This window comes from Trachinotus anak, unplaced genomic scaffold, assembly GCF_046630095.1.
Source record: "Trachinotus anak isolate AG129_WGS33_773 ecotype Australia unplaced genomic scaffold, CSIRO_AGI_Tana_v1 ptg000008l, whole genome shotgun sequence".
In the NCBI taxonomy this organism is placed as follows: Eukaryota; Metazoa; Chordata; class Actinopteri; order Carangiformes; family Carangidae; genus Trachinotus; species Trachinotus anak.
In genome coordinates, this window is record NW_027273859.1 from 25,007,027 (window position 1) to 25,028,330 (window position 21,304).

A 21,304-nucleotide genomic window follows, 5' to 3' on the forward strand; every position below is an offset into this window, starting at 1 on the left:
TAGTGTCTGAACACACACCCATCATTAACTGTATAGCTAACAGAAGTGTGGAGAACCAGAAACTGGGGAAACTTTATTTTATTGTCCCAGTTTGAGTCACACAGGACCAAACTTGTGTGTTGCCTCTTGCACAAAATACACCAGCGTGCCGTGTTTTTCCAGTCAGCACGACTTCACTGGGAGTTGCAGGCGTTGAGTCAGGCGACAGTAGCTCTGCCGCTGATTGATTCCTCTCGTGTGTTGACAAAAAGCTCTCAGTGGAGGCTTACGTCGGGCGCCTGAATCAGGATTAGCATTTAATTAACACTGATGAGAGGTTGGCTGCCAGAGCCGAACACACAGAGATGTCATGACAGAGCAGAAAACCTGCAGCGGCGTCCGATAAGACAGGTGTAATCCTGGCAGCAAATGTGTGTGTGTGTGTCTGTGTGTTGACTGTACACATTGTGTGCAGTGTGTGTGGGTGTATAATAGGTGTTTGTCAGCAGCGGATGACTTGGTCGTGGCTTCCTTTGGTGGTTAATTAAGAGAACAGCTCACACCAGGGGCAGATTTGTCACATGGAACAACCTCTTCCTTCCTGAAATGTGAAAAATTAATGAACTCTTTGTAGAAGGGTAAATATTGTTCATACAGTAATAACATTATTTTATCCAATTTAAAGTTCCCACATTTTTTTTACACTTTTTTAGTGTTTTTATTTAACCTTTTAAAATCCACAATAAGATATATTTGAGGTTTAAAATACCAAAAACCATCTCAGAAACCCTCCTCTCTCATGCTTGTCTCTGGAGCTTAGTAAGTACAATTCATTTTGTGTCGGTCTCTAAGCCTCTCTTCTGATTGGCTAACCGTTTTCTATGTGATGTACGGTCAGGCCAACCACAGGTAACATATTTTAGCTTACTATTGTAGCTTTGTAAAATTCTGGTATTCAAGAAAAAATAAACTTTACCCACTGGTTTCTATTATTATCTATTATTACTATTATCTATCCTTGGGATGGCTGTAACATACAAAGATTGTGCAGTGTTTCCTCTGCGTTAGAATTACCTCCTCACCTAATTATAATTATGCCTTCTCCAATGAGCTAAGTTGCAGCATCTCTCCTTCCTGAGTTGCAGTTGACTAATGGCCAGAAGTGTTTTTGCAGAACATTATGATATCACAGTAAAGTTGACCTTTGACCTTTTGGATATAAAATGTTATCACTAATTATCCTTGTAGACATTTGAGTTAAACTGTGTTATAACTGGCATATGGATTTACAGTAACCTTGACCATTAGTCACAGATTCAGTTCATCTTTGAGTCTAAGCAATGTTTGTGCCAAATTTAAACAATTCCCCGAAGGTGGTCTTGAGGTACTACAATCAAGAGGACAAAACGATGTTTAGTGACGTCAAAATCTAATCAATTCATCCTTGAGTCCTAATGAATGTTTGTGCCAAATATGAAGGAGTTTCCTCACGGCGTTACTGAGATATCGCATTGCTAGGGCATGGCTGAGGGCAGTGACCATGTAGTTGTGACATCACAAAGTTACAGAAGTCCTGATGGCTCCTTTTAAGTCACTGTTTTTGATTATGCGCTGTGTGCATTTCTCTGTAGAATGAGCATTTTGATATTCTCACAGTATTTGTATGGTACCTAGACCTGTTTTATAATCAAAAAAGACTGGGAAATCTCAATTCCTACAATATGGAACCTTTAACTGTAAACAGTGGAAAAAACTTCCAAACATCATCTCAGAGAAGCCGATCATATTACTTTTGGGTTAAGTGAAGGATTCCTCAAAGGTCTGCCCACACAAGACTACAGTTAATTACATACTGAAAATACTGGTTTTAAAGTTTGTTTCATGTTTGTCAACCCTGTGATGAGACTGACTTGCATGCCAAAGTTCATTGCTCCCTTGCTGACCAGGATATCCACATGCCCTTAAAAAGTCTACAATTATCTAGTTGTGAGGCAACATAAAGGAAGAAACACCCTCCAGAGACCCTGGTTTAGCTGAGCCTGAGCATAAATAACTCTGACTTGTACACAAGTGATTCACTCCAATTTCAGGCGGTGACTACTATAAATCACATCGGCCGCTACACATGTGCGTCATTAAGCTTAATCCCAATAAGTAGTTCTGTATGTGTCAACCATTTTTTAATAAGCAAAATATTTAAGGCAGCATGAAACGAATTAGAGTTGAAAAGAGGACAGAGAATTAGAGCCAGAGAGAGTTGCTAATGCATCAGTCAAACATTGCAAAATCATGTACTGTGTCAAAGGGAAAAGTCTCAAATCATGACAACATCAACACTGTCACGTTAACATCAGGAAAGAGGAACACAGTTCAAACATACACACTTGCCAACATTGTCATTTTTATGTATTTTGGCTCTAATGTGTGTTTTCCTTTCATGTTTAATTCTACACAGCTTCTCATGGGTCTTTTAAAAATTAAATGCTGATGATCCCGCTGACCCTGTCCCACCTTCCTCCCCTCCACAGAGCTCAATGAACAGAATGGCCATCCAGGCTCTGGAAAAGATGGAGACGCGCAAGTTCAAGGCCAAAGGAAAGGGCCAGCGAGAGAGCAGCTGCGGAGCCTCCGATTCACTGAGCAGCAGCTCCACCTCTGACTGCGCCATCTGTCTGGAGAAGTACATTGATGGAGAGGTAAGAAAAGACGCCTACGCCTGCTTGAATTAATCATTTCATCTGCTTAGCTTTATACTAGGGGTCTCCAACAGGTGGCTGGCGAGCTACCAGTAGCTCACCCAAAGGTTCTGGGAATATAGTCTGTACAAACCATGCATAGTACAAACTTTGAAAAGTACAAAAAAGTTTGTTTACATCAGATATGTCGTAGGCGACAAGCAGTGATAGCCTTCTTCAGGATAAGAGAACAGATAAAAACTTTCCCAACAAACAGGAAATATGTTTCAATGGATGAAGTGAGTTAAGCTGTGGGCATCAACAAGAGCCCCGTTTTGGGTTTTTTTAGCCAATGCTTGTTTACATTTTGGAAAATAAAGTGTACCGAATAAGCTATTTTAAGTTCCTGTTTGTTATATACCACTGCATGCACTGACATTATCACTGGATCACTGGCTAAAGAGCTTCTCTGATTTCTAAGCAGTTTCAGCGATGTTTATTTGCAGTGGTGTTATCATGTCTGTGTGATGAGGTTTGACTGACTCACGACTCAGATTTTTGACACAAAAACTGACACCGATTTGAGTGAGTTTTGTATATTGATATTTGAGGACTTATCTTATTCATATGATTTGGTTTGGAGATCAGTTGAAGTGTTTTGATATGACATCTGAATGAATGTTACCAGTCATAGAAGACATGAGGAGCTCTCAGCCCATTTTATTTTGTCAAAGTAGCTCTCTGAGGAAAAAAGGTTGGAGACCCCTGATTTATACAACAGACACTGTTTAGGCAAGGTTATAAATATTTTATATTGCTTTTTTAAATACCGTTTTATATATGTATACAAGTTTGAAATCAACTTTTAAGTCAGTTCATGTGTATTGGTAACAGATGCATAAAACTGATAAAACTAAATGTCGATGATACCTGGCTCATTGTGATTTTATAAGATGAAAGCAATGTGTCAACATATTTAGCCAGGTAAAGATTTCAATAATAATAATAATAATAATTGTATGTCCTCCATGTAAAAATACCATTTGCAACCGAAATACTTTGTTGTTTTATATTTATTGGCATAATCACCCTATCCAATTTTATAAAATTAGCAAAAAACCCAATCCTTGTAAAAATAATATATGTCATGACCAGTGGTGTGACAGTTACAAAACTATGCATCTACAGTACCATGCATGCAAAAGTGGACTGTGTGGGAGTCAAACCTCTCAACTCCACCAGTGTTAGTGTATTCATCTGCCCACCTAGCTTGTTTTTTTCACTCCATATTCTGCAGACATGAAACATAATGCAGCTATGTGGACAATAGAATGGAAGTTCCCCTGATGTGCTCGGGGACCGCAGGTCTGCAATCTTCGCTGACGTTCTTTCCGGCGCCTTTTTAGATGTTTAGTTCAGTCTTTCAGAGCACCTGGAGAGATAACGGTACCCAGAGCGCATTGGGTTGTGATTATGCTTCCTGTTTTCCCATGTGTGGCCTTCTTTAATTTTCAAAAAGGAATCACTGTCAAAATATTTGCCCTAATCTCGGACTTTGAGGGTTTACTGTAACAGCATTGCTCATCCTCATTCATGGACGCTGGAGGGACAAACCCCAGTGCCCAGGGGGACTTAGCTGGTGTGTATGTGTTTTTTTGTGGTAATGTGTCTCTTCGGTAAGGAGGAGAAGAAAACACAACAAAGCATGGCGCCAGGATTGCACAGAGGAAGTGGCGATATAAAAGGCTGAATGGCATCAAAGCGGTTTTTGAGCAGTGAACCAAGCAACAAAAGCTTGGGTGGAAAAGAGCCCAAAGATGAGTCACATTAAGCCACGAAGTAAAGTATTTATGGCAGTGAAAGAGCTCTCACTGGAAAATAATATTATAATTCATATTCAGAACTCCTGCTTTTGTGTCTTGGAATTCCTCCATCTGAATGCAAAGCGTTGCATTCTTTTCATATCAATCCTCCAGTGTAAAAGCCTGTTGTTTGTTTTGTTCCCGAAAGCGGTGACATTGAGCATCAAAGTCGGATTTGTACTGTGGTGTGGCATCTGGTGAAGAGTTTTGTTTGTGGCATGATGTGAAGTTGGCCCCCTCACAGTTAAAAACTTGATTAGACTCACAAACATCACCACAACTGAAAGGTCTGTGTTGCTTTGCTGCCACCTCCTGGACGTGCAGTCGCTCTAAACCAAACGTGTATTCACCCCCTCTGAGAAATTACACCCTGTAAGCAATGATCATAAGCCACAACTTCTTACCTCCTATTGGTGCAAAACCCTGAAAAAATAACTGAACCATTTCACATTTACTGTGCTGCATTTGGTGTATTGCAGAAATTAAGAGGCTCTACTTATTACCTTCAAATTCAAACTGGTAAAGTCCTTAAGTAGGTAACAGGCAGCATTAAAGATCCTTAAATTCACAAATAAGTAAGATGATCAAAATTTCTTCCATTAAAAAATGTAATTTCTTAATTTCATTCATGCCTCAGTGTTTGTATGTTGGACTTTTGCCATTAATTTAATGAAAGAAAAATGGTTAAGGAAAACCTTTGTAAACATACTGAAAGTTTGTTTTTCTTCACCTGCTGTCAGGAGACATTGTGGAGCTTTTTCATGTTTAAATTTTTTGCTTAGAAATACTTAGATTAATAAGTTTTAACATGATAATCAATGTGATTTAAAAAAAGCAATGCTCAATAATTTGAAGCCCTATCATCTTATTCTATTTGTGGTTACTGTATTTACTGGTATTTGCACTTTATAGATCACAGCACAGGTGAAGTCAAAGTGTTGTTGTATTTTCCCTACAGGAGCTGCGGGTTATCCCCTGTGCTCACAGATTTCATAAGAAGTGTGTCGACCCCTGGCTGCTCCAGCATCACACCTGTCCCCACTGCAGACACAACATCATCGGTGAGTTGGTTCACGTCCTCCCATTATTTTACTTTGGTGTTTAGATAAAACACTTATATCATTGAAGGGGGGAAAAAAGTAGTGGGGTAATAAAGAGTAATGAGTAATTATACTTTTCTTTTGTGAGATTCTAAATGTTGTGTTATTTCTCTTCAGAGCAAAAGAAGGGAAATCCAGGCGCAGCATGCATGGACCCTGGCAACCCAGTCCACAGCCGGCAGCGAGTGGTGCTGCCAGTACATTATCCTGGCAGGGTGCACCGAGCTGGCCAGGTGACCGCCTACCCAACCAGAACCAGCATGGACCCCCATGGGAACCCAATCACCGTGCTTACTGTGGACCAGCACCCAGATCCTCAAGGTCTGTACCCACCCCAATCAACGTCTGCCTTCCTCCGGAGCTACCACCCTACCCTTCATCTGGACCACTCGCTCAACCCCCACCACTGCGGATTGGAGCACCGCGGACCCCCCGCCTACCCAGCACAGCCGCATCATGCTGCTTTTAAACGACCCAAGTTCCATGGTCGCAACTTTTCCCGCACAGCCTGCTTCTCACAGTACGAGACTATGTACCAGCACTACTATTTTCAGGGGTTGACTTTTCCTCAACAGCCTGAGGGTGGCCAAGGGCCTGTGTTGGCAGGGCAGCTTGGTGGAGGAGGGGCCCACAAGGGCCACCACAGCAGGGCCTTTCAGCAGGGACTGTTATACCCCACAGTGGTACACATGGCACCTGCCACGTCTTCAAGGATAGGCGACAACGGCAGCACCTCTGGCCTGAGCTGTTACCATGGCCACCGCTCAGTGTGCAGTGGTTACCTTGCTGACTGCCCTGGTAGTGACAGCAGCAGCAGCAGTTCAGGACAGTGCCACTGTTCCTCCAGCGACTCCATGTTGGACTGTACTGAGGTCAGCAACCAGGGAGTGTACGGTAGCTGCTCTACCTTCCGCAGCTCGCTGAGCAGTGACTACGATCCTTATGTCTATCGGAGTAAGAGTCCCTGTAGGGGCTCCGCAGGGGAAGCGGGGGCTGCAGCTTGCACCACAGTTCCTGCCGAGGACTCGTCCCCTGCCCCCTTGGGACATGACTGCCTCCAGCTCCCTCCTGGAGCTTCAGGATATAACTCGGGGGACCACCTCTCCAACTGCAGTTTGGAGCCCAACTACAGCAGTCGCTCATCACTGGAACCCAGGGAGAACAGCAACACTAGCACTACCTCAGCCGGGGCTCCAGAGGCTACTGGAGCAGACAGGGGAAAAGGGGCACAGGAGGAGTCAGGGGAGCTTGGGGCTGCAGCCTGTAGCTGCTGCTTTGAGGTGCTTCCTCCCAATGTGGAGTGCAAAGGGCAGGACTCGGACCAAGCTGGGCCTCTGGCCTCAGGACGATGTCACAGGGGGGTGGAATTTCAGAGCTCCACCTCCAAGAACTACTTTGCTCCCGAGCACATGTGTCCTTCTTCAGAGCAGCTGAGCTACGAAGGGCTGCCTTGCTGCTTCTACAAAGAGATGAAGGTCCACAGGGCCACAGCAGGGCGCTATGCCGAGGACTACGCTGTTAATGTGCAGTATGCACATGCAGACTCAGAGGCCTGCACCGGACAGGGCTGCTGTGACCTCAACCAGAGGATACCCATAATTCCTGAGGACACAGATTGTGAATTGGGCACAGGGGCAGATACCCAGAGCAGTTTACTGCCCATCAGTGTCACAGTGGAGGCAGAGGTGCGGACAGGGGAGCGACACGAGCCCAGGGAGGGGTACTACACCTCAGGACAGTTTAGAGGTCAGCCATACCCTCAGGAGGAGACCAGGGCTTTGTTCCACCCTCAGCTCTCTGCAGGCCCCACTGCACTGGGAAGCAGTACTTCAACAAATGAGGGAGGTCTGGGTATATGAGCCAGAGAGAAGGGACTCAGTCAAAAGTATGTGTTTGGTACCGTGTCAGTCAGTCAATCATTGAAACCCTCAGTTGCCTTGTTCTAACCTTTGCTCTCAGAGTACTGAATGTTATCATCTTAGATTGTGTGGATTTCTACTGAAATGGCCTGTCATTTCTAGATATACAGCGTATCAAGTTCATTCCTGTGGCCACAAAATGTCTCAGTGCCAAACTACGCTCCCGTAGCAACTGAGACAAAGTGATACTACAAAGTAAGGATGGAGGTTGTTAACTGAAACCAGAAGTAGGTTGGAATTGGCATCTATTTGGGGACTGTCTGCTGTCATCAAGGGTTAGGCCCTATCAGCGCAAAGTAATCCGGGCCCATTTCTGCTGAGATTTCTTCAGATTTTGTCAAGAACAAGCTACCTAGATTCCCTCTCTTGTGCAAGACCTAGGAATCTGAGATTTTTCTCTACAGAAAAAAAAAGTACACTCTTAATTCACAAGCATCTGCATCTACATGTATACATCTTGTATATGTGCGCACATGAACACTGACTGCCTATAAAGCTTCAACCACCAACTCAAATAGGTTGTATGGACATAGCTATACCAAAACAGAAAGACATGATTGTTGTTTTTTTTTTTGGTTTTGTTTTTTTTGTTTTTTTTTTACAGAGCAGGGAAATGGGTCTTTTTAAGCGTCTGTGACCCACACATTTCTCTGAGGAGAAGAAGCTCTATATATATATAACAGAAAAAAATGCATAGAAATGTGAATGCAAGGCTGACACTGGTCTCTATCCAATATAATACAGAATTTGTTTTATGCATTGCATTTCTGTCCAGTAGTGGCCTACCTACCTGTATGAGATGTGCCAGAGCAACATGAAAGCCTTACGCTGGCTGGTAAGCTGTTTGTAGCAATATCTAAAAAGACACTGCACTGCTTTTGGTTGAACTCCAGACCAAAGTGACAGTGTCTCGGGGTTACAAAAAAAAAAGATTTCTTCAAGAGTAGAGTGTAGCACTCTACTTGTTGTCTGGAAGCCCTTAAAAGTGTATTTTTTGCTGTCACTTACCCAATTTCCTCAATGAGGCTAATAAATATCTATGAAAAGGTTCTAGCACGTAACAAAAGGCCAAAGGAAAGTAGCTGGAAAAGACTAATATTTCATAAGGGTTCCTTATTGTACTGTGACTTTTTTTTTTTTAACAATGCAGTTATACATACCACAACGTATCCGTTTGAATCATATTGTGCCGTGCGTAATACATTCGCGATATCAATGCTTGTCATTCATGCCTTTCTGTTTGTCCTGCAGACTGTTTTTATACTGTTTCTGTGAAATATACACATTCTCTACACAGAGGAAAACCTTCTGAAATAACCCTATTTATAAGTTAACCCAGTGCTGTAATCAAATGAGAATCTAATCTTGCCTTTTGCATAGAGATATGTACCTACTGCAAATATAACATTTTGGGGTACTTGAGTCACTATTTAATTTTTTATTTTTTTGTTATTGTTTCTAGCACTTAAGAAGATTAAAATGTGTACAAAAATTAATATTTTTTAATTTTTTAAGAATATAATTATTTTCTGTCATTACCATTACAAATGTTTAAAGGCTAGAAATCAATCTGTGTATATTTCTGTACCTGTATAGCAAACACATTTCATAAATGGAAATATGTTCTCTGAATATTTATTTACTAATATATTTATCTTTAAGCCATGTCTTATGTTCAGAGTGTATGAACGTTTGAGTTATTTGGTTGCTTTTTATTTTGAGAAAAATCACTAACATGAGACTTTGTATATACATGGTAATTGCACACAAGACGATTAAATCTTCTCTGACCAAAAAACTGATTTTAAAACTTTAGTACCATACAGTTTTGTAATTAAAGTGTACAAAGATCTGTAAAATATACAGTTTTATTCAAGTAACTCATGCTGTGGTGTTCTGCTTTCCATTATTTACACTCCACATTGTAACTCACTTATTTCTTTCTAAATCTTAGTAGTTAGAAGTTTTATATTAGTATTTTATCATTCAGCTTCAGAAACAATTCATTCCAATACCCGAGCTCAGCTTTTGTAGGTTTTATTATCCATTTCCAAAACGTAGATGTTACAAAAAATATTCAAAACTCACTGGACTCAATAGTTTTTAAGTGACTCATCAGTTGTTTGGACGCTGATACTGCAGATACAGTGAAAACCTAGTTTTTACTCTGCAAGTACCAACAGCGACATTCAGTACAGTTTTGACAAACAGAAAAAAAAATACTATAATAAATATGTCCACTGACCTCATTGAGCAGCGGCATCTGCAGACAGGATCTCTTTATGTGTGAGAACTCTGCAGTCAGTCTGTCACACAGGCAGAAAAGCCTGAAACATAGAGCCAGTCTTTTTGCTGATTTGGTTTTGATGGGAGGTACTCGCAGTGGACCTCACAGCTTGAAACCAGAGTGAAGAGCAACAACTCCTCCGGTGAAGTTGTAGTACTGCACGCAGTAGAAACCTGCATCTTCAATCATATGCTTGAACTCCTCCTGCAGGAGAAACGCAGCACATGAGATCACTCACGTACACTCAGCCTACTGAAGTGATACTGCTGCACAAAGGCTGTTATTTGGCGTCAAATTATTCGTAAGCTCAAGAATATATAGTCACAAATATTCTTCAAACTATCTGCCAACTGATTAGTTGATTAATCGACAGAAAATGAATCAGTGAAAGTTTCGAAAAACGATAATTCAAGTATTTATGAAGTTAAACAACATCTGGTTCTGGCTTTTATCCATGAGCATTTTACAGACTAAATAAATAAAAAAATAATAATAAATTAATTGATAGCAAAAAATAGTTTTGTTTTATCACATTTTATAGACTGAACAAATAATAAATTAATTAAAAAATGGATTAATTGGTAATGAAAATAGTCATTAGTTGCAATGCTGATAGAAAATAAAGTATAAAACATCTGTAAATGTAAAAAATGTCTGAGAAAAACATCTTCAGTACTGGAAAAATATGACAAGCAACAACATCAACAAACCAAAATAACATAAAATAAGTTTTTATGTTCATAAGGGGAATAAAAAAAAAGAATGTACAACATCAGAGATAAAACTACATCCACAGTGAAAGTAGCAGAGCCAGAACTGGGGAGACATTTTTCTCACCTGGTCAGGGAACTTGCGGATACTCTCCACCAGATACTGGTAGGACTTCCAGTCTCCAGCTATCACCTCTCCCAGAACTGGGATCATCTGGAAACTGTACGCATCATAAAGCCTGAGAAATGGAACAAAGACAGAGGTTACCAGCAGAGCCAAGAGCTGCTTTCTCAGAACTGGAAACTGCTGTCTATCTTTCATATATCCCATATCTTACACACAGCCACAGGAACATTTTAATGCTTATTTTTCAGCCAGTTGCTTCAGCTTGGTTTGTTGGTAATACAGTAGAGGCGGCTGACCATGTGCCAACAGATGCAGGTTTTGGTTCAAACTGATCATCTCAACAGGTGATTTCACTGATGACTTCTCCCTGACTGGAGAGAGATAATCAGTGGGTGGAGTCTTAGGTGGTCAGCTCAGGGTTGGTCGCCTCCTCCTAGTTCTACTCAGCAAGATCAAATTTAACAGGAAATCTACTGAATTATTATACAGTGCAAAACCAGAGGAGGGCAGTGTTCATCCAAACTACAGAAAGCAAACGAGTTGTTGAGTTTCTCTCATTTGCAGAGGTGTTTCTGTCATTGAGTCTAACCTCACTGATAAAAATGGGGTGAATTAAGAAATAGAAACACCTGTCACAATCACACAATACAGTTCAACAGCACCACATTGTGTGTACAGTGCCTGTCTAAAACCCTGATGTAGTGAGAATTTACTGCAGGACTGTTGTGTTAGACTGCATTGGTTTTAGCCACAGTAGGTGTATCTCATAAACCAGCAACTGAGTGTAGATATCTTCACACATGTGTTTAGTCAGGCCTCGGAGAAGAAGTTCAAGGGAAATCTCTCGACACTGTGGGATCTCTGTGCATGAAAGCTATGGGTATCCATGGGTGGCCAGTGTGGGTAACTAAGTCATCCATCATGAGTAAATGCTCCTCCTCACCTTGCCAACACAGGATTTGTCACTTTGCTGAACTCTAAACACATGAACCTGCCGCCGGGCTTCAGGACCCGCAGCGCCTCTTGAAGTGCCTGAAAAAAAAAAAACAATGAAGCTTAAATCACAAGGGGGATAGATGAGTCCATTGATACACAATGAAACATCAACAATTTAATTACTAATCACCTAGGTTATTACATAAGCACTTTGTAGACAGCTCAGACTCGCAAAACTTTATATGCACTTAAATATAAACAGATTAATCAATGACTAAAATAATCATTAGTTGCAGCTATAAATATAATAAAGTATATAATGACAAAAACAAGTGATAGTGTGAGTCCTCATACTGCTTGTGCATGATGATTTAGAAGAAGATTTAGAATCTGAATATGTTCCATAAAGTTTTATTATGAATTTCTTTCTTCTCACACACCCATTTTTTGAGCCAGATCACAGTACATGAGTTGATTGTACTTGTATGAAGCAGGAAGTGTCCAAAGGAAACGGCGCTCTGACAAGAATGGACACAATGGATGCTCCAAATATTAACTCCTGCTGTACCTGACTAAACGCAGAGCTGCAGCCTCATCCTGTCTCTTATTGGGATCACTTGTGTGTGTAATCATCCGGTCAGTTACCTGATCTATATGGGTGACGTTGCGAATGCCAAAAGCGATGGTGTAAATATCAAACTGGTCGTCATCAAAGGGCAGCTCCTCCGCATCCCCTACCACCCACGACAGACCTGATGCACATCGACACACACAGAAGCGCAGATGACTCAAAGTCAGAAATGTCTGCTGGTATTTTCATTTCAAAGACCCTCCTTCACTTTGTGATCAGTCTCTGTTTTGACTGCACACTAGTTTCCCAGATATAATCCTTGCCCTGCCTTCTGTCATAATCGGAGGTGTTGCTCTCATGGAACATAAGGTGACCTGATATCCAGGATGATATTAACATCCCCACCAGTCTTAGTTATTTTTTTTTTCACTGAGTTATCTCAACAGATGAATATGATCCCACGCTATTATATGGCTGCCTTGATTACTGTTCTAAATGTTATGGTGGGTGAAGACAACAGCAACACCATCTGCTCCATTCTGACTGGTGACAGGTTACCAAATACTAAATGTTTGCAATCATAGAGCTTGTTTTTCTGACTAACTTCAACTGAGTCAAATGCTCCTTTCCAGATCCATGACAATATTTTTCAATATTGGTGTCAACATGTGACGAGTTTCACTCTATATTATACTTTCTTCACACCTTACCTTAAGGTATACAGACGTGTTTTTCAACAAAAACTTCTCAGTTTCTCTATCTATAAGATCCCAAACTGTATAAAGTGAGATTTCCATGTCTTTTCTGATTACTATATATATATATACACTATATAAACATGACAGCATGACACTGCTCAGTCCACAGAGAAACTGAGCCTTAAAACGAGCCATTAGGACTTCTGTAACTTTGTGATGTCATACAAAGCAGTCACCGCTCTCGGCCATGCCCCAGGCCGAGCCCACCTGGACACACCATCCAACCTTGCAGGATTTGGTTTCTCTGAGTGTTTCCCTGAAATCTGCTATATTTTCATTTGATCAATCAGAAATCTGTCAGCCAATCAGAAGAGAGGCTCAGAGCCTCTCACTGACCTGTTGTTGCTATAGCTCCACAGAGAAGCCTGAGAGAGGAGATGTAAAACTACAACGTGATGGTTTTTGGTTCTTATAAGTACAAATATATCTTCTTATGGATATCAACGCTTCAAATAAAACACCTGTAAAGTGTAAAATATGGGACCTCTAACACAAAGCAGTTGCACAAGAACTTTACCCAAACACAATACCATCTAAACTTTAAATCTGAATATATCTGATCAAAGTGGAACTAAACAAGAGAAGGAACCTGATCAAACTATCAATGCCAAGTTTCAGTTGTGGACAGTTACTCTGAGGGTTAATGTTTAATACACAGCCCTGCAGACAAAGATTAGAAATGGATAAATGCCACATTTAGTCAGTCCAACTCAATGTCAGGATGAGGGCTTCTCCCGACTGCTGCGACTATAAGATCTTTACATGCACAGTTATGTGAATGGAGAACCCCAAAAACCTGGTCCCTGCACATGTATGCATGCTCAGTACAAACTCAGAGCTGAGGACAAAAACCTGGGATCAGAGTCCTGGAGGACTTCTGGAGCTGCACTGACTTACCAGCACCGATGCCCATGCTGTCGGCTTTCTGCTTGCCCACTTTCAGCATCTCCTTGTTTATGTCACAGACCACGGCCCTGGATTCCCGGGGCCCGTCCTCGTCCTCTGTGGAGTAGTTGTTGGAAATGTCCTGCCATGACGGCGTCTGCATGGACCGCGTCGCCCGCCGCTTTTGTCGCTCTTGCTGAGAACAAACGTACTCCAGGAAACGGAAGGCTATGTCACCTGCAAGGGAGGAGAATCACAAACAACACAGGGGTGTGACACCGGAGAGGGTTTCAGTTTGATGTTCTGCAGATGTGCACACACAAACCGCTTTACCTGTTCCACCGCCCACATCCAGGAGTCGCGCACCAGGCTGTGGGTGCATGACGTGCAGCAGCGTGTCCTTCCACAGTCGATGAATCCCGAGGCTCATGGCATCATTCATAACGTCATACTTCTGGGCCACATTCTCAAACACCTTATACACTGAAAAAGGCAAAGAAAGAGAAAGAGAACATCTATCTCACTGACAGCTGTTTAGGGTGTTTTTCTTTTTCCTCTTATATGGATTTTATTTTAATGTACCCAGATATTTTACTGCACTGAAAATGATATGATATACTTTGGGTGTTTTATGATTTTTTTTTTTTAATTGAAGGGATGAATGAACTTGTGTGAAAATGTGTCCAAATTCAATAACTGTATCCCTCACAAGCTAAACCCTATTCACTCTTGTCCCAAGCAAGGTCTGTATCTTTACCTGAGCAAAACAATTCACCACTCCCCTGGCACATGATTTATAGAGGTGTTAGGTATTTATTATAGGTCTATGTAATTACAGGAAATTCTCTCATTTGTTTACTTTTATATTTTGACATGGACCACTTTTAACAGTATGGCTGTACCATTATCTAAACATTCAATAAATGGTAACCATCGCACTGAGTAGACAACAGATGTTATTTCAGGTTTCAGAAAACATCAAGTATGATCATTTCTGACACGCCCTGTTTTCTGTTCTTACAGACTCCATTCAAAAAAATTGCAATTTAATGTCGCTTCATAACCTGTGAAAACAGCCTTGCTGGTACAATATAGTTCAAAACGTTACACTAATTACTGCCTACCACTTTTAAATTCGGCATGCAAAGAACACACAAAACACGACTCTTTTTTTGTACAGCTCCTACTCAAATATACATTTCAAAGCAGAGCAAAACATTTAGAGGTCACTTCATGGATCAACTGTATGCCGAAGTGTCCAGCAAGTCCTCACGATCCCAAAAACATCAAAATATCACTTCTCTCCATGTTTGTAAATGTGCCGAGAAGCAGCTAAGTCTTAAACAGCAAGATTTCTGAATGAAGTTCGTTCACGCAGCTGCACAGACCGCGTCCGGGAGGTGCTTCGCCGTTACTTACCTCTCTTCGCTTTCTCCGCCTCTGGCACCGTCTCGAAGCCGAAATGCGTATTTCTGTCATCACTAAAACAACGACACGGCGACGTCCCCCAGCAGCAACCGGACCGGCCTGACGCTCCCGCCGCGGAAACGTGAATGTTTCTGTGGGAAAGACGGATCACCCTCCGGACCAGCAGTCTCATAGGCGCGGCCATGTTGCCTGATTATACAATTATGCGTCAGCTGTCGTCATTCACAGGCGACGGTGGATTTTTAGTTGTAGTGGTTTGGTTTAGTTCAGTTTAGTTTAGTTTATATACTTTTCAAAAACCTACAGTGTCACGAACATATAACTATATAGGATGTATAGGCTACAATAAAAACAATTAAAAAAAAGATAATCTGTAGTCTCATTTCTGTAATATAGAAAATAGTGATAAAATTAGACCTAAGTGTTTCTTTTTAAATTGAGTGATATCATGATTGGTTTGTTCTCATAGCAAATTGCTATACAATGATATATATTGGGTTTCAACTAGGCTAATGATAAACAACATTAGTTCAATTACCTTTATTTTTTTTTCATTAGCTTAATTTTAGATAGATTTCAGTTTGTTTGACAGCCTGTATTATCAATTATTCTTTCAATCAATGAAGTAATTGTCTAGGCCATAAAATGTCAAATATTGTGGGAAATACCACAGATGTTGAGATGGTTTCAAAACCCAGAGTGATGACTCAGAAGTTTGTTTTATCTGATTAACAGCAACAAAGATTTCATACGTGACATTCATTTGTGGCTTTTTATTATCAGAAAACACATTAATCTGAGGAGCAATTGCAGGCTTAGTGTCTTGCTCAAGGACACTGTGGCATGAGTAAAAAACAGAAGCTGAGGATTGAACTACCAACTGTACAAATAATATCAACCAGCTCTACAATGTAACTTTAGCCAACCCTGTATTTAATTTACACTGATATAAAACAAAGAAAACCAGCAAATCCTCACATTTAAAAAGCTGGAAACTGTGAATTTTGAACATTATTGTGTTGTTAATGACTTAAATAATAACAGTCGTCTAAATGGCTCTTGATTATTTTCAGCACTAATCGACTACCCTGAAGGCAGAGCTGAGAGTGTCGTGTATGTAAACAGCTTTCAACAGCATGATGCTAAAATAATAGAGGGAAAGTATGAAACAGGCCAATGCATGTAGTCAAAACCACTGAAGGGCATGAGACTGCATTAATTCCGCCAGGGTCATAAGCAATACTGCAGAGCAGGGCAGATCCAAACAGACAAGTTCCTGCACGGCAAGTAAATCTCTTTCAAGCAGTTCTTTTTCAAGTCCACCATGGGAGACCTGCTCCTTTTCCCCCCCTAACATTACTCTCGCCTAATGTACCTGACTTCAGTACCCTGAGTGCAGAAAGTGGCAGGTATTGTCTTCCATTCTTCTCACTTTCTCATTCTTACAGTAACCAGACACTGTCTTGTATTGTCCCATTGTTCCCTTAATTACTGGTCGACTAAGGTTCAGAGGGATCGGCTTACACCGCTCTCTTTTCCCTGGTTATGGGAAGGTTGACCAGAGGGTGGGGGGGGGGGGGGTCTGCAGGCAAAGGCTTTTTCACAGGGACCCAGAGGAGCGATGATAAGTCTCGGGGTCTAGTTAAGGATTAATGTTACAGCTGCACAATTGCTATTGATAGAAAAGCATTTTGGGGTCGATGGGAGGGTGTGTGTGTGGAAGGCCCCAAAGATTTGATATCTTACTGTGGCTGAATGGATGAAAGAACTTATACTGGAGGCCCAACCAAACCTCAGCTAAAAAAATACTTTTTGTGATCAACGGTATTTTGAATTTAAGTAATTTTACTTTAATCCAATTAACATTTTTAGCAATATTTGTGGTTGTTTGTGACTAATAAAGATTATTTTATTACCATAGGAAGCAAAAAACAGAAACCATTGAAGCCACACATCAGTAGTGAAATGGATTCAAACATCATATCACCAGTAGAGGGAGTAAGAGAATCAGTTTCAATCTGCTGTTTCTCGTCATGTATTGGAATGTGTGTGCCCCTGATCATAAATCAAAAACATTTCCAAATGACCTGTCCTTCTGTGTTTTCAATGATTTCTTTTTTTCATGTTTGGGAGCATCAGTAGGATTATCATGTTATTAAATAAGTTCAGTTTTAAATTTTTGCTGTAAAATGTGGTTCAGTCAGAAGCATCTGAAGCTCACAGGTAACTTGATCTGAGAATTCTGGAAGCCTGACATGCCGAGACATTTTTCAGGAAACCTCGACAGTTTCAGGTCAGAGTTTATGACTAATTGTGAGTCCTCATCACTCCGAATGCGTTTCCATAGGAGCGTGTATGGAAGCACTTGGAAACATTTTAGAGGATTGCTTTTGCTTCTCCACGGAGTTGTAAGGTTCGAGTTGCAGGCTGCTGCTGAGAAACACAACCGGCTGTTGCACAGATTCAGAGCAGAGAACTTGATGAAAGAAACACCTTTCATGCATTAAAAAATCATCATTGCAAACATCCCAAGTGTTTCAGCTTATTACACGGCCTTCCATGTTTGTTTTTTTTCATGGTCTTCCAGTTGTAAAGCTGGACTCCTGCTGTTCTCCCTAAAATGTGCAGGTTGCATGCTTGACCTCATCCCGGAGGGGAGCCAATGGGTTACACATGGCACTCCAAATCCTCCCTCCATGTGTGTGCATCTCTCAACAGTCTGGGAGTCATTTCACATATCTAAGTATTTAGCTTTAAAAAAAAAAAAAAAAAAAAAAGGGGTGCAGCTGTCCCACCGTGCAAACACGGAAGCCTGAATCTCTTTAAGCTAAACAGATTTTAGAAAATCACATTGCACCTTTGCTTTTCACACACAAAGGTTTCAAATGGAAAGAGTGAACTGGATTAGCTCGATCTGGTATTTGTGGCCTATATGCTTCTCAGCAGTTCGGGTGTTTAATATTATGTTTGATGATGAAATAAGAAAGACTGGAGCAAAACAAAGGAACAAGGACCGCAAAGGCTTAAGAAACATGCATACAGTGTTTATTTTGCAACCAGGACACATTAAATAAAACTACAAAGGTACTTCACTTATACAAAAGATAGATTATATCCCATTCACATACAAAATAACAATAATTTACTGTATAAATTAAAAATTTCACTGTTTTCCTATTTACAATTTCATGGAAACATTGTGTTGGCCCCTCCCGATCGTTTCCCACAGGGCTTCTGATGGATGTTTTCACGTCATCGAGCACCACAGGACATTCACATCAACTACAGTTTGGGAAAAGACTGTTTCCACCGCTCAGAAGATAGCGTGGAATTTTCCGATTGACTGGAGGTTGGGACAGAAAATGGGAGTTTGCATAATTCACCAGGCTATCCAAACAAATATGCCCTTGTTAGATTTAAACTGTCAGATTTGGTTAGCTTGTGTTTGATTTGAACGCACATTAATTTCCCATCGCTCTCACATCTACACTCTTTCTCCTCGCTCTCTCTACGCATGGCCTGCTCTGAACATCACAGACCCAGGGGCATGTGCTCTTGTCTTGCAATAATTAACATTAGTTACAGTTGAGCAGACAGGCAGAATATAGCATGGTCCTATTTTTTTTTTTTTTTTACAAAGTTCTGATTGAGAAATAAAGCTTCTTCATCTTTTTATGGGCTTCAAAGTCTGTCTAATTCTTGACAACCAGAAATCTTTTGTCTTGAATGTCACTATGATGCTGTGTTGTGTTTTAAAATGTAACCTTTCGTCTCAAGTGCTCAGGTTGCTGCACAAAGTACATTTGAGTTCTTTTTCTTTTCACTGAAACCAACTGAAAAAGTGAATAAGTACTGTTGCAAGTTTAAGTGCAATGATGTCCAGACCTCTTCTGTATTTTCCCCGACAGTAATTTTGAAGATTTTTTGGGGTGACCATCTGCAAGGAGCCCACGCTAACATTCAGTCCCACGACAGGAAAGGCCAATTACTATGCCAATGGCGCACGAGTAGACTCTGACCTTTCAGAAGGAGTTTAAATGTCATAGCAATGCACAGGCAACCGTCGCAGCTGAAAACCCGCTGTCAGCTTGTGCATAGTACCGCTGAGTGCTTTTGGTTATATTTCTGTCTGGGTATATTGTTTGCGCTCAACCTTTTGGCCTGAAAACAAGGAGACAGGTAGAAGCTTCAGGGTCTGGCAGCGTCTTGTGATTTCAGGCAATTTACTGCTGTCTAAGGAGAAGAGGAAAAAAATGCATTCCACTTTTGACCTAAGTTGATGAGCGAGTACAAAAAGTACTTTGACGCGTCTCTCAAATGCTTTGACTAGACACAAAATGAAAACAAAAAACGAACATAAATATCATCATTCCCACACTGAATTACATAATATACAACAATATTCACCCCCCACTGTAATCAAAAGACAACTTAATGTGAACAATATGTTCAGTAAATGTCCAAGACCACACATAAGAGCACAGACAGAAATGAGAAACAAACATTTTCTTTTAAAGCCTTGTCTGTTACTACGTAGAGGTGTTCAGTTGAGTGTACCATGGTTAAAGAGACTTTCGATCACTGTACAAGATGTGGCGTCATTTTTACTTTACATTTAAGTGGAGGAAATCCTGTTTTGGAATGAAACTCTTGCACGTACACCCTTTACGGAAGTGCAGACTCTTCTGTGTGAGGGGACCCCAGTCCGCTTCGTGAAAGAAACAGATGTGAGGGATCTGAGACAAGGGGAAGAGGAGATCCTTAAGGCACTTGAACACCATCAAACCGGAAAGACTCCCACCCACAACCCAGCAGAAAAAAAAGCCCTCAGATCTTCCCAAGCCTCCCTAAATGGCAGTTTGTCTGCAAACTGCCGTGCCACCCAACCCCCCCCAACCCCTCCACCATTTATTCTCTCCACTCAAATCCACATGAGCACTGAGTGAACGAGTGGGCGAGCGTGCTCTCTTTCTTTCTCTGATCTCTTCGTTTTACGGCGAGTGATTCATCCCCCAAAGTGCTGTGACATCTACCTTCCGTGTGATGCTTCCGCGTCCTGTTTCCCTCTCCTCAGAAAGCTAGCACATCAAAAAGAAACATTAGCACTTTGCATACAGAACCAAAAAGACAAATAAATACACGACTCTTTGTATGGGAGGATTCTGGTTTCTGGCTGCAAGTGTTCCTCGTCCATATGAGGCAGTTAGAAGAGTTATATAAAACTGTTACGCTGTGAAGTGTTACAGCATGTGTTTGTATGTGCATCGAAGACTCCATTTCTTCATCCTCTCCCTGATGCTGATGAAGATTTGATTGCAAACGTGACTGAAGCACCAGGAAGAGGTAAACCTCCCTGTTTGCTAAACTGAACACAGACCAGTGAACTCCTGCACCCGGCTGTGGTGTGTTCTCACTGGCGGGCCCGGAGTCTGCAAAGGGTTTTTGGAGGTATGTTGATCGTTGGGGACATCCATGGGTGACTGAAATGGAGCCTCGCTGGACAGGAGAAACTTGTCGCGTGGTTAAAGCGTCTTTGTGTCTTTGTCAGAGTTGCAGATTTTCCTCCGTCCAATCCCCTGCTCTCCTCTCTCTCTCACACTGTGGTCACTGACAGCTCAGCCTGTCCCCCTGCTCTTTGGTGCTGAGCAGGATGGGAGGGCCCGGCCACTCCGGCCCATGGGCCATTTTGGTAGCAGTCACTCAGTCAGTTGTCATTAGCCACTCAGTTGTTGGCTTGTTAGCGCAGCGCCTCATAGAGTTTCATTGTCTGAGGGCCTGGCATCTGATGGCGCTTGTACAGAATAGCTGTGGGTGGTGGTAGCGTTTGGTTAATGGTAGAGTGCAGCAGTGGCGCTAGTTGCCCACCAGGGGGCTGAGGTCGCCGTGGTGGTTCTTTAGCTTCTTCTTGAAGAGGGAGATGGTGGAGGGCCGGTACAGGATGATCCAGGGCTCAGAGGACGCCGTGCTCTGGCTGCAGCTGTCTGAACCGCTGACTGTGGGGATGCTGGGAGACCTGTGAGGGGAAAGTAGGGGGAGAGGAGAAGAGGCAAATAGAGGCAGGGAGAGA

General features: G+C 41.6%; 3 protein-coding genes across 8 annotated transcripts in view; 1 reads left to right on the forward strand and 2 right to left on the reverse strand.

Annotated features, from left to right (window-relative positions):
• Positions 1 to 9,415, forward strand: part of znrf3 (zinc and ring finger 3) — a 69,381-nt gene extending 59,966 nt beyond the window's left edge. For both annotated transcript variants that reach the window (XM_071483719.1, XM_071483720.1), the window contains exons 6-8: positions 2,508 to 2,675; positions 5,475 to 5,577; positions 5,734 to 9,415. In XM_071483719.1, the coding sequence (XP_071339820.1) occupies positions 2,508 to 2,675; positions 5,475 to 5,577; positions 5,734 to 7,475 (2,013 nt within the window). In that variant the 3' untranslated portion in view covers positions 7,476 to 9,415. The remainder of the gene's footprint in view (positions 1 to 2,507; positions 2,676 to 5,474; positions 5,578 to 5,733) is intronic.
• On the reverse strand, positions 81 to 15,455 carry coq5 (coenzyme Q5, methyltransferase). Of its 3 annotated transcripts, none has more exons than XR_011691666.1 (8): positions 15,229 to 15,455; positions 14,143 to 14,292; positions 13,822 to 14,046; positions 12,241 to 12,347; positions 11,603 to 11,691; positions 10,660 to 10,771; positions 9,781 to 10,026; positions 81 to 580 (listed from the first exon to the last, which is right to left on the reverse strand). XR_011691666.1 is itself a non-coding variant. In XM_071483736.1 (7 exons), exons 1-7 carry the CDS (start codon positions 15,419 to 15,421, stop codon positions 9,925 to 9,927), a joined length of 978 nt encoding a protein of 325 aa, XP_071339837.1. In that variant the 5' UTR covers positions 15,422 to 15,455; the 3' UTR covers positions 9,557 to 9,924. The 3 variants fall into 3 exon arrangements, 1 of the variants encoding a protein (XP_071339837.1); XR_011691667.1 differs by lacking the exon at positions 81 to 580 and adding an exon at positions 2,518 to 2,651; XM_071483736.1 differs by lacking the exon at positions 81 to 580 and having other exon boundaries at positions 9,557 to 10,026.
• A 3,395-nt stretch (positions 15,456 to 18,850) lies between these two features.
• Positions 18,851 to 21,304, reverse strand: part of kremen1 (kringle containing transmembrane protein 1) — a 60,781-nt gene continuing 58,327 nt past the window's right edge. For all 3 annotated transcript variants that reach the window (XM_071483739.1, XM_071483740.1, XM_071483738.1), the window contains exon 9: positions 18,851 to 21,250. In XM_071483739.1, coding sequence (XP_071339840.1) covers positions 21,091 to 21,250 — 160 coding nt within the window. In that variant the 3' untranslated portion in view covers positions 18,851 to 21,090. The remainder of the gene's footprint in view (positions 21,251 to 21,304) is intronic.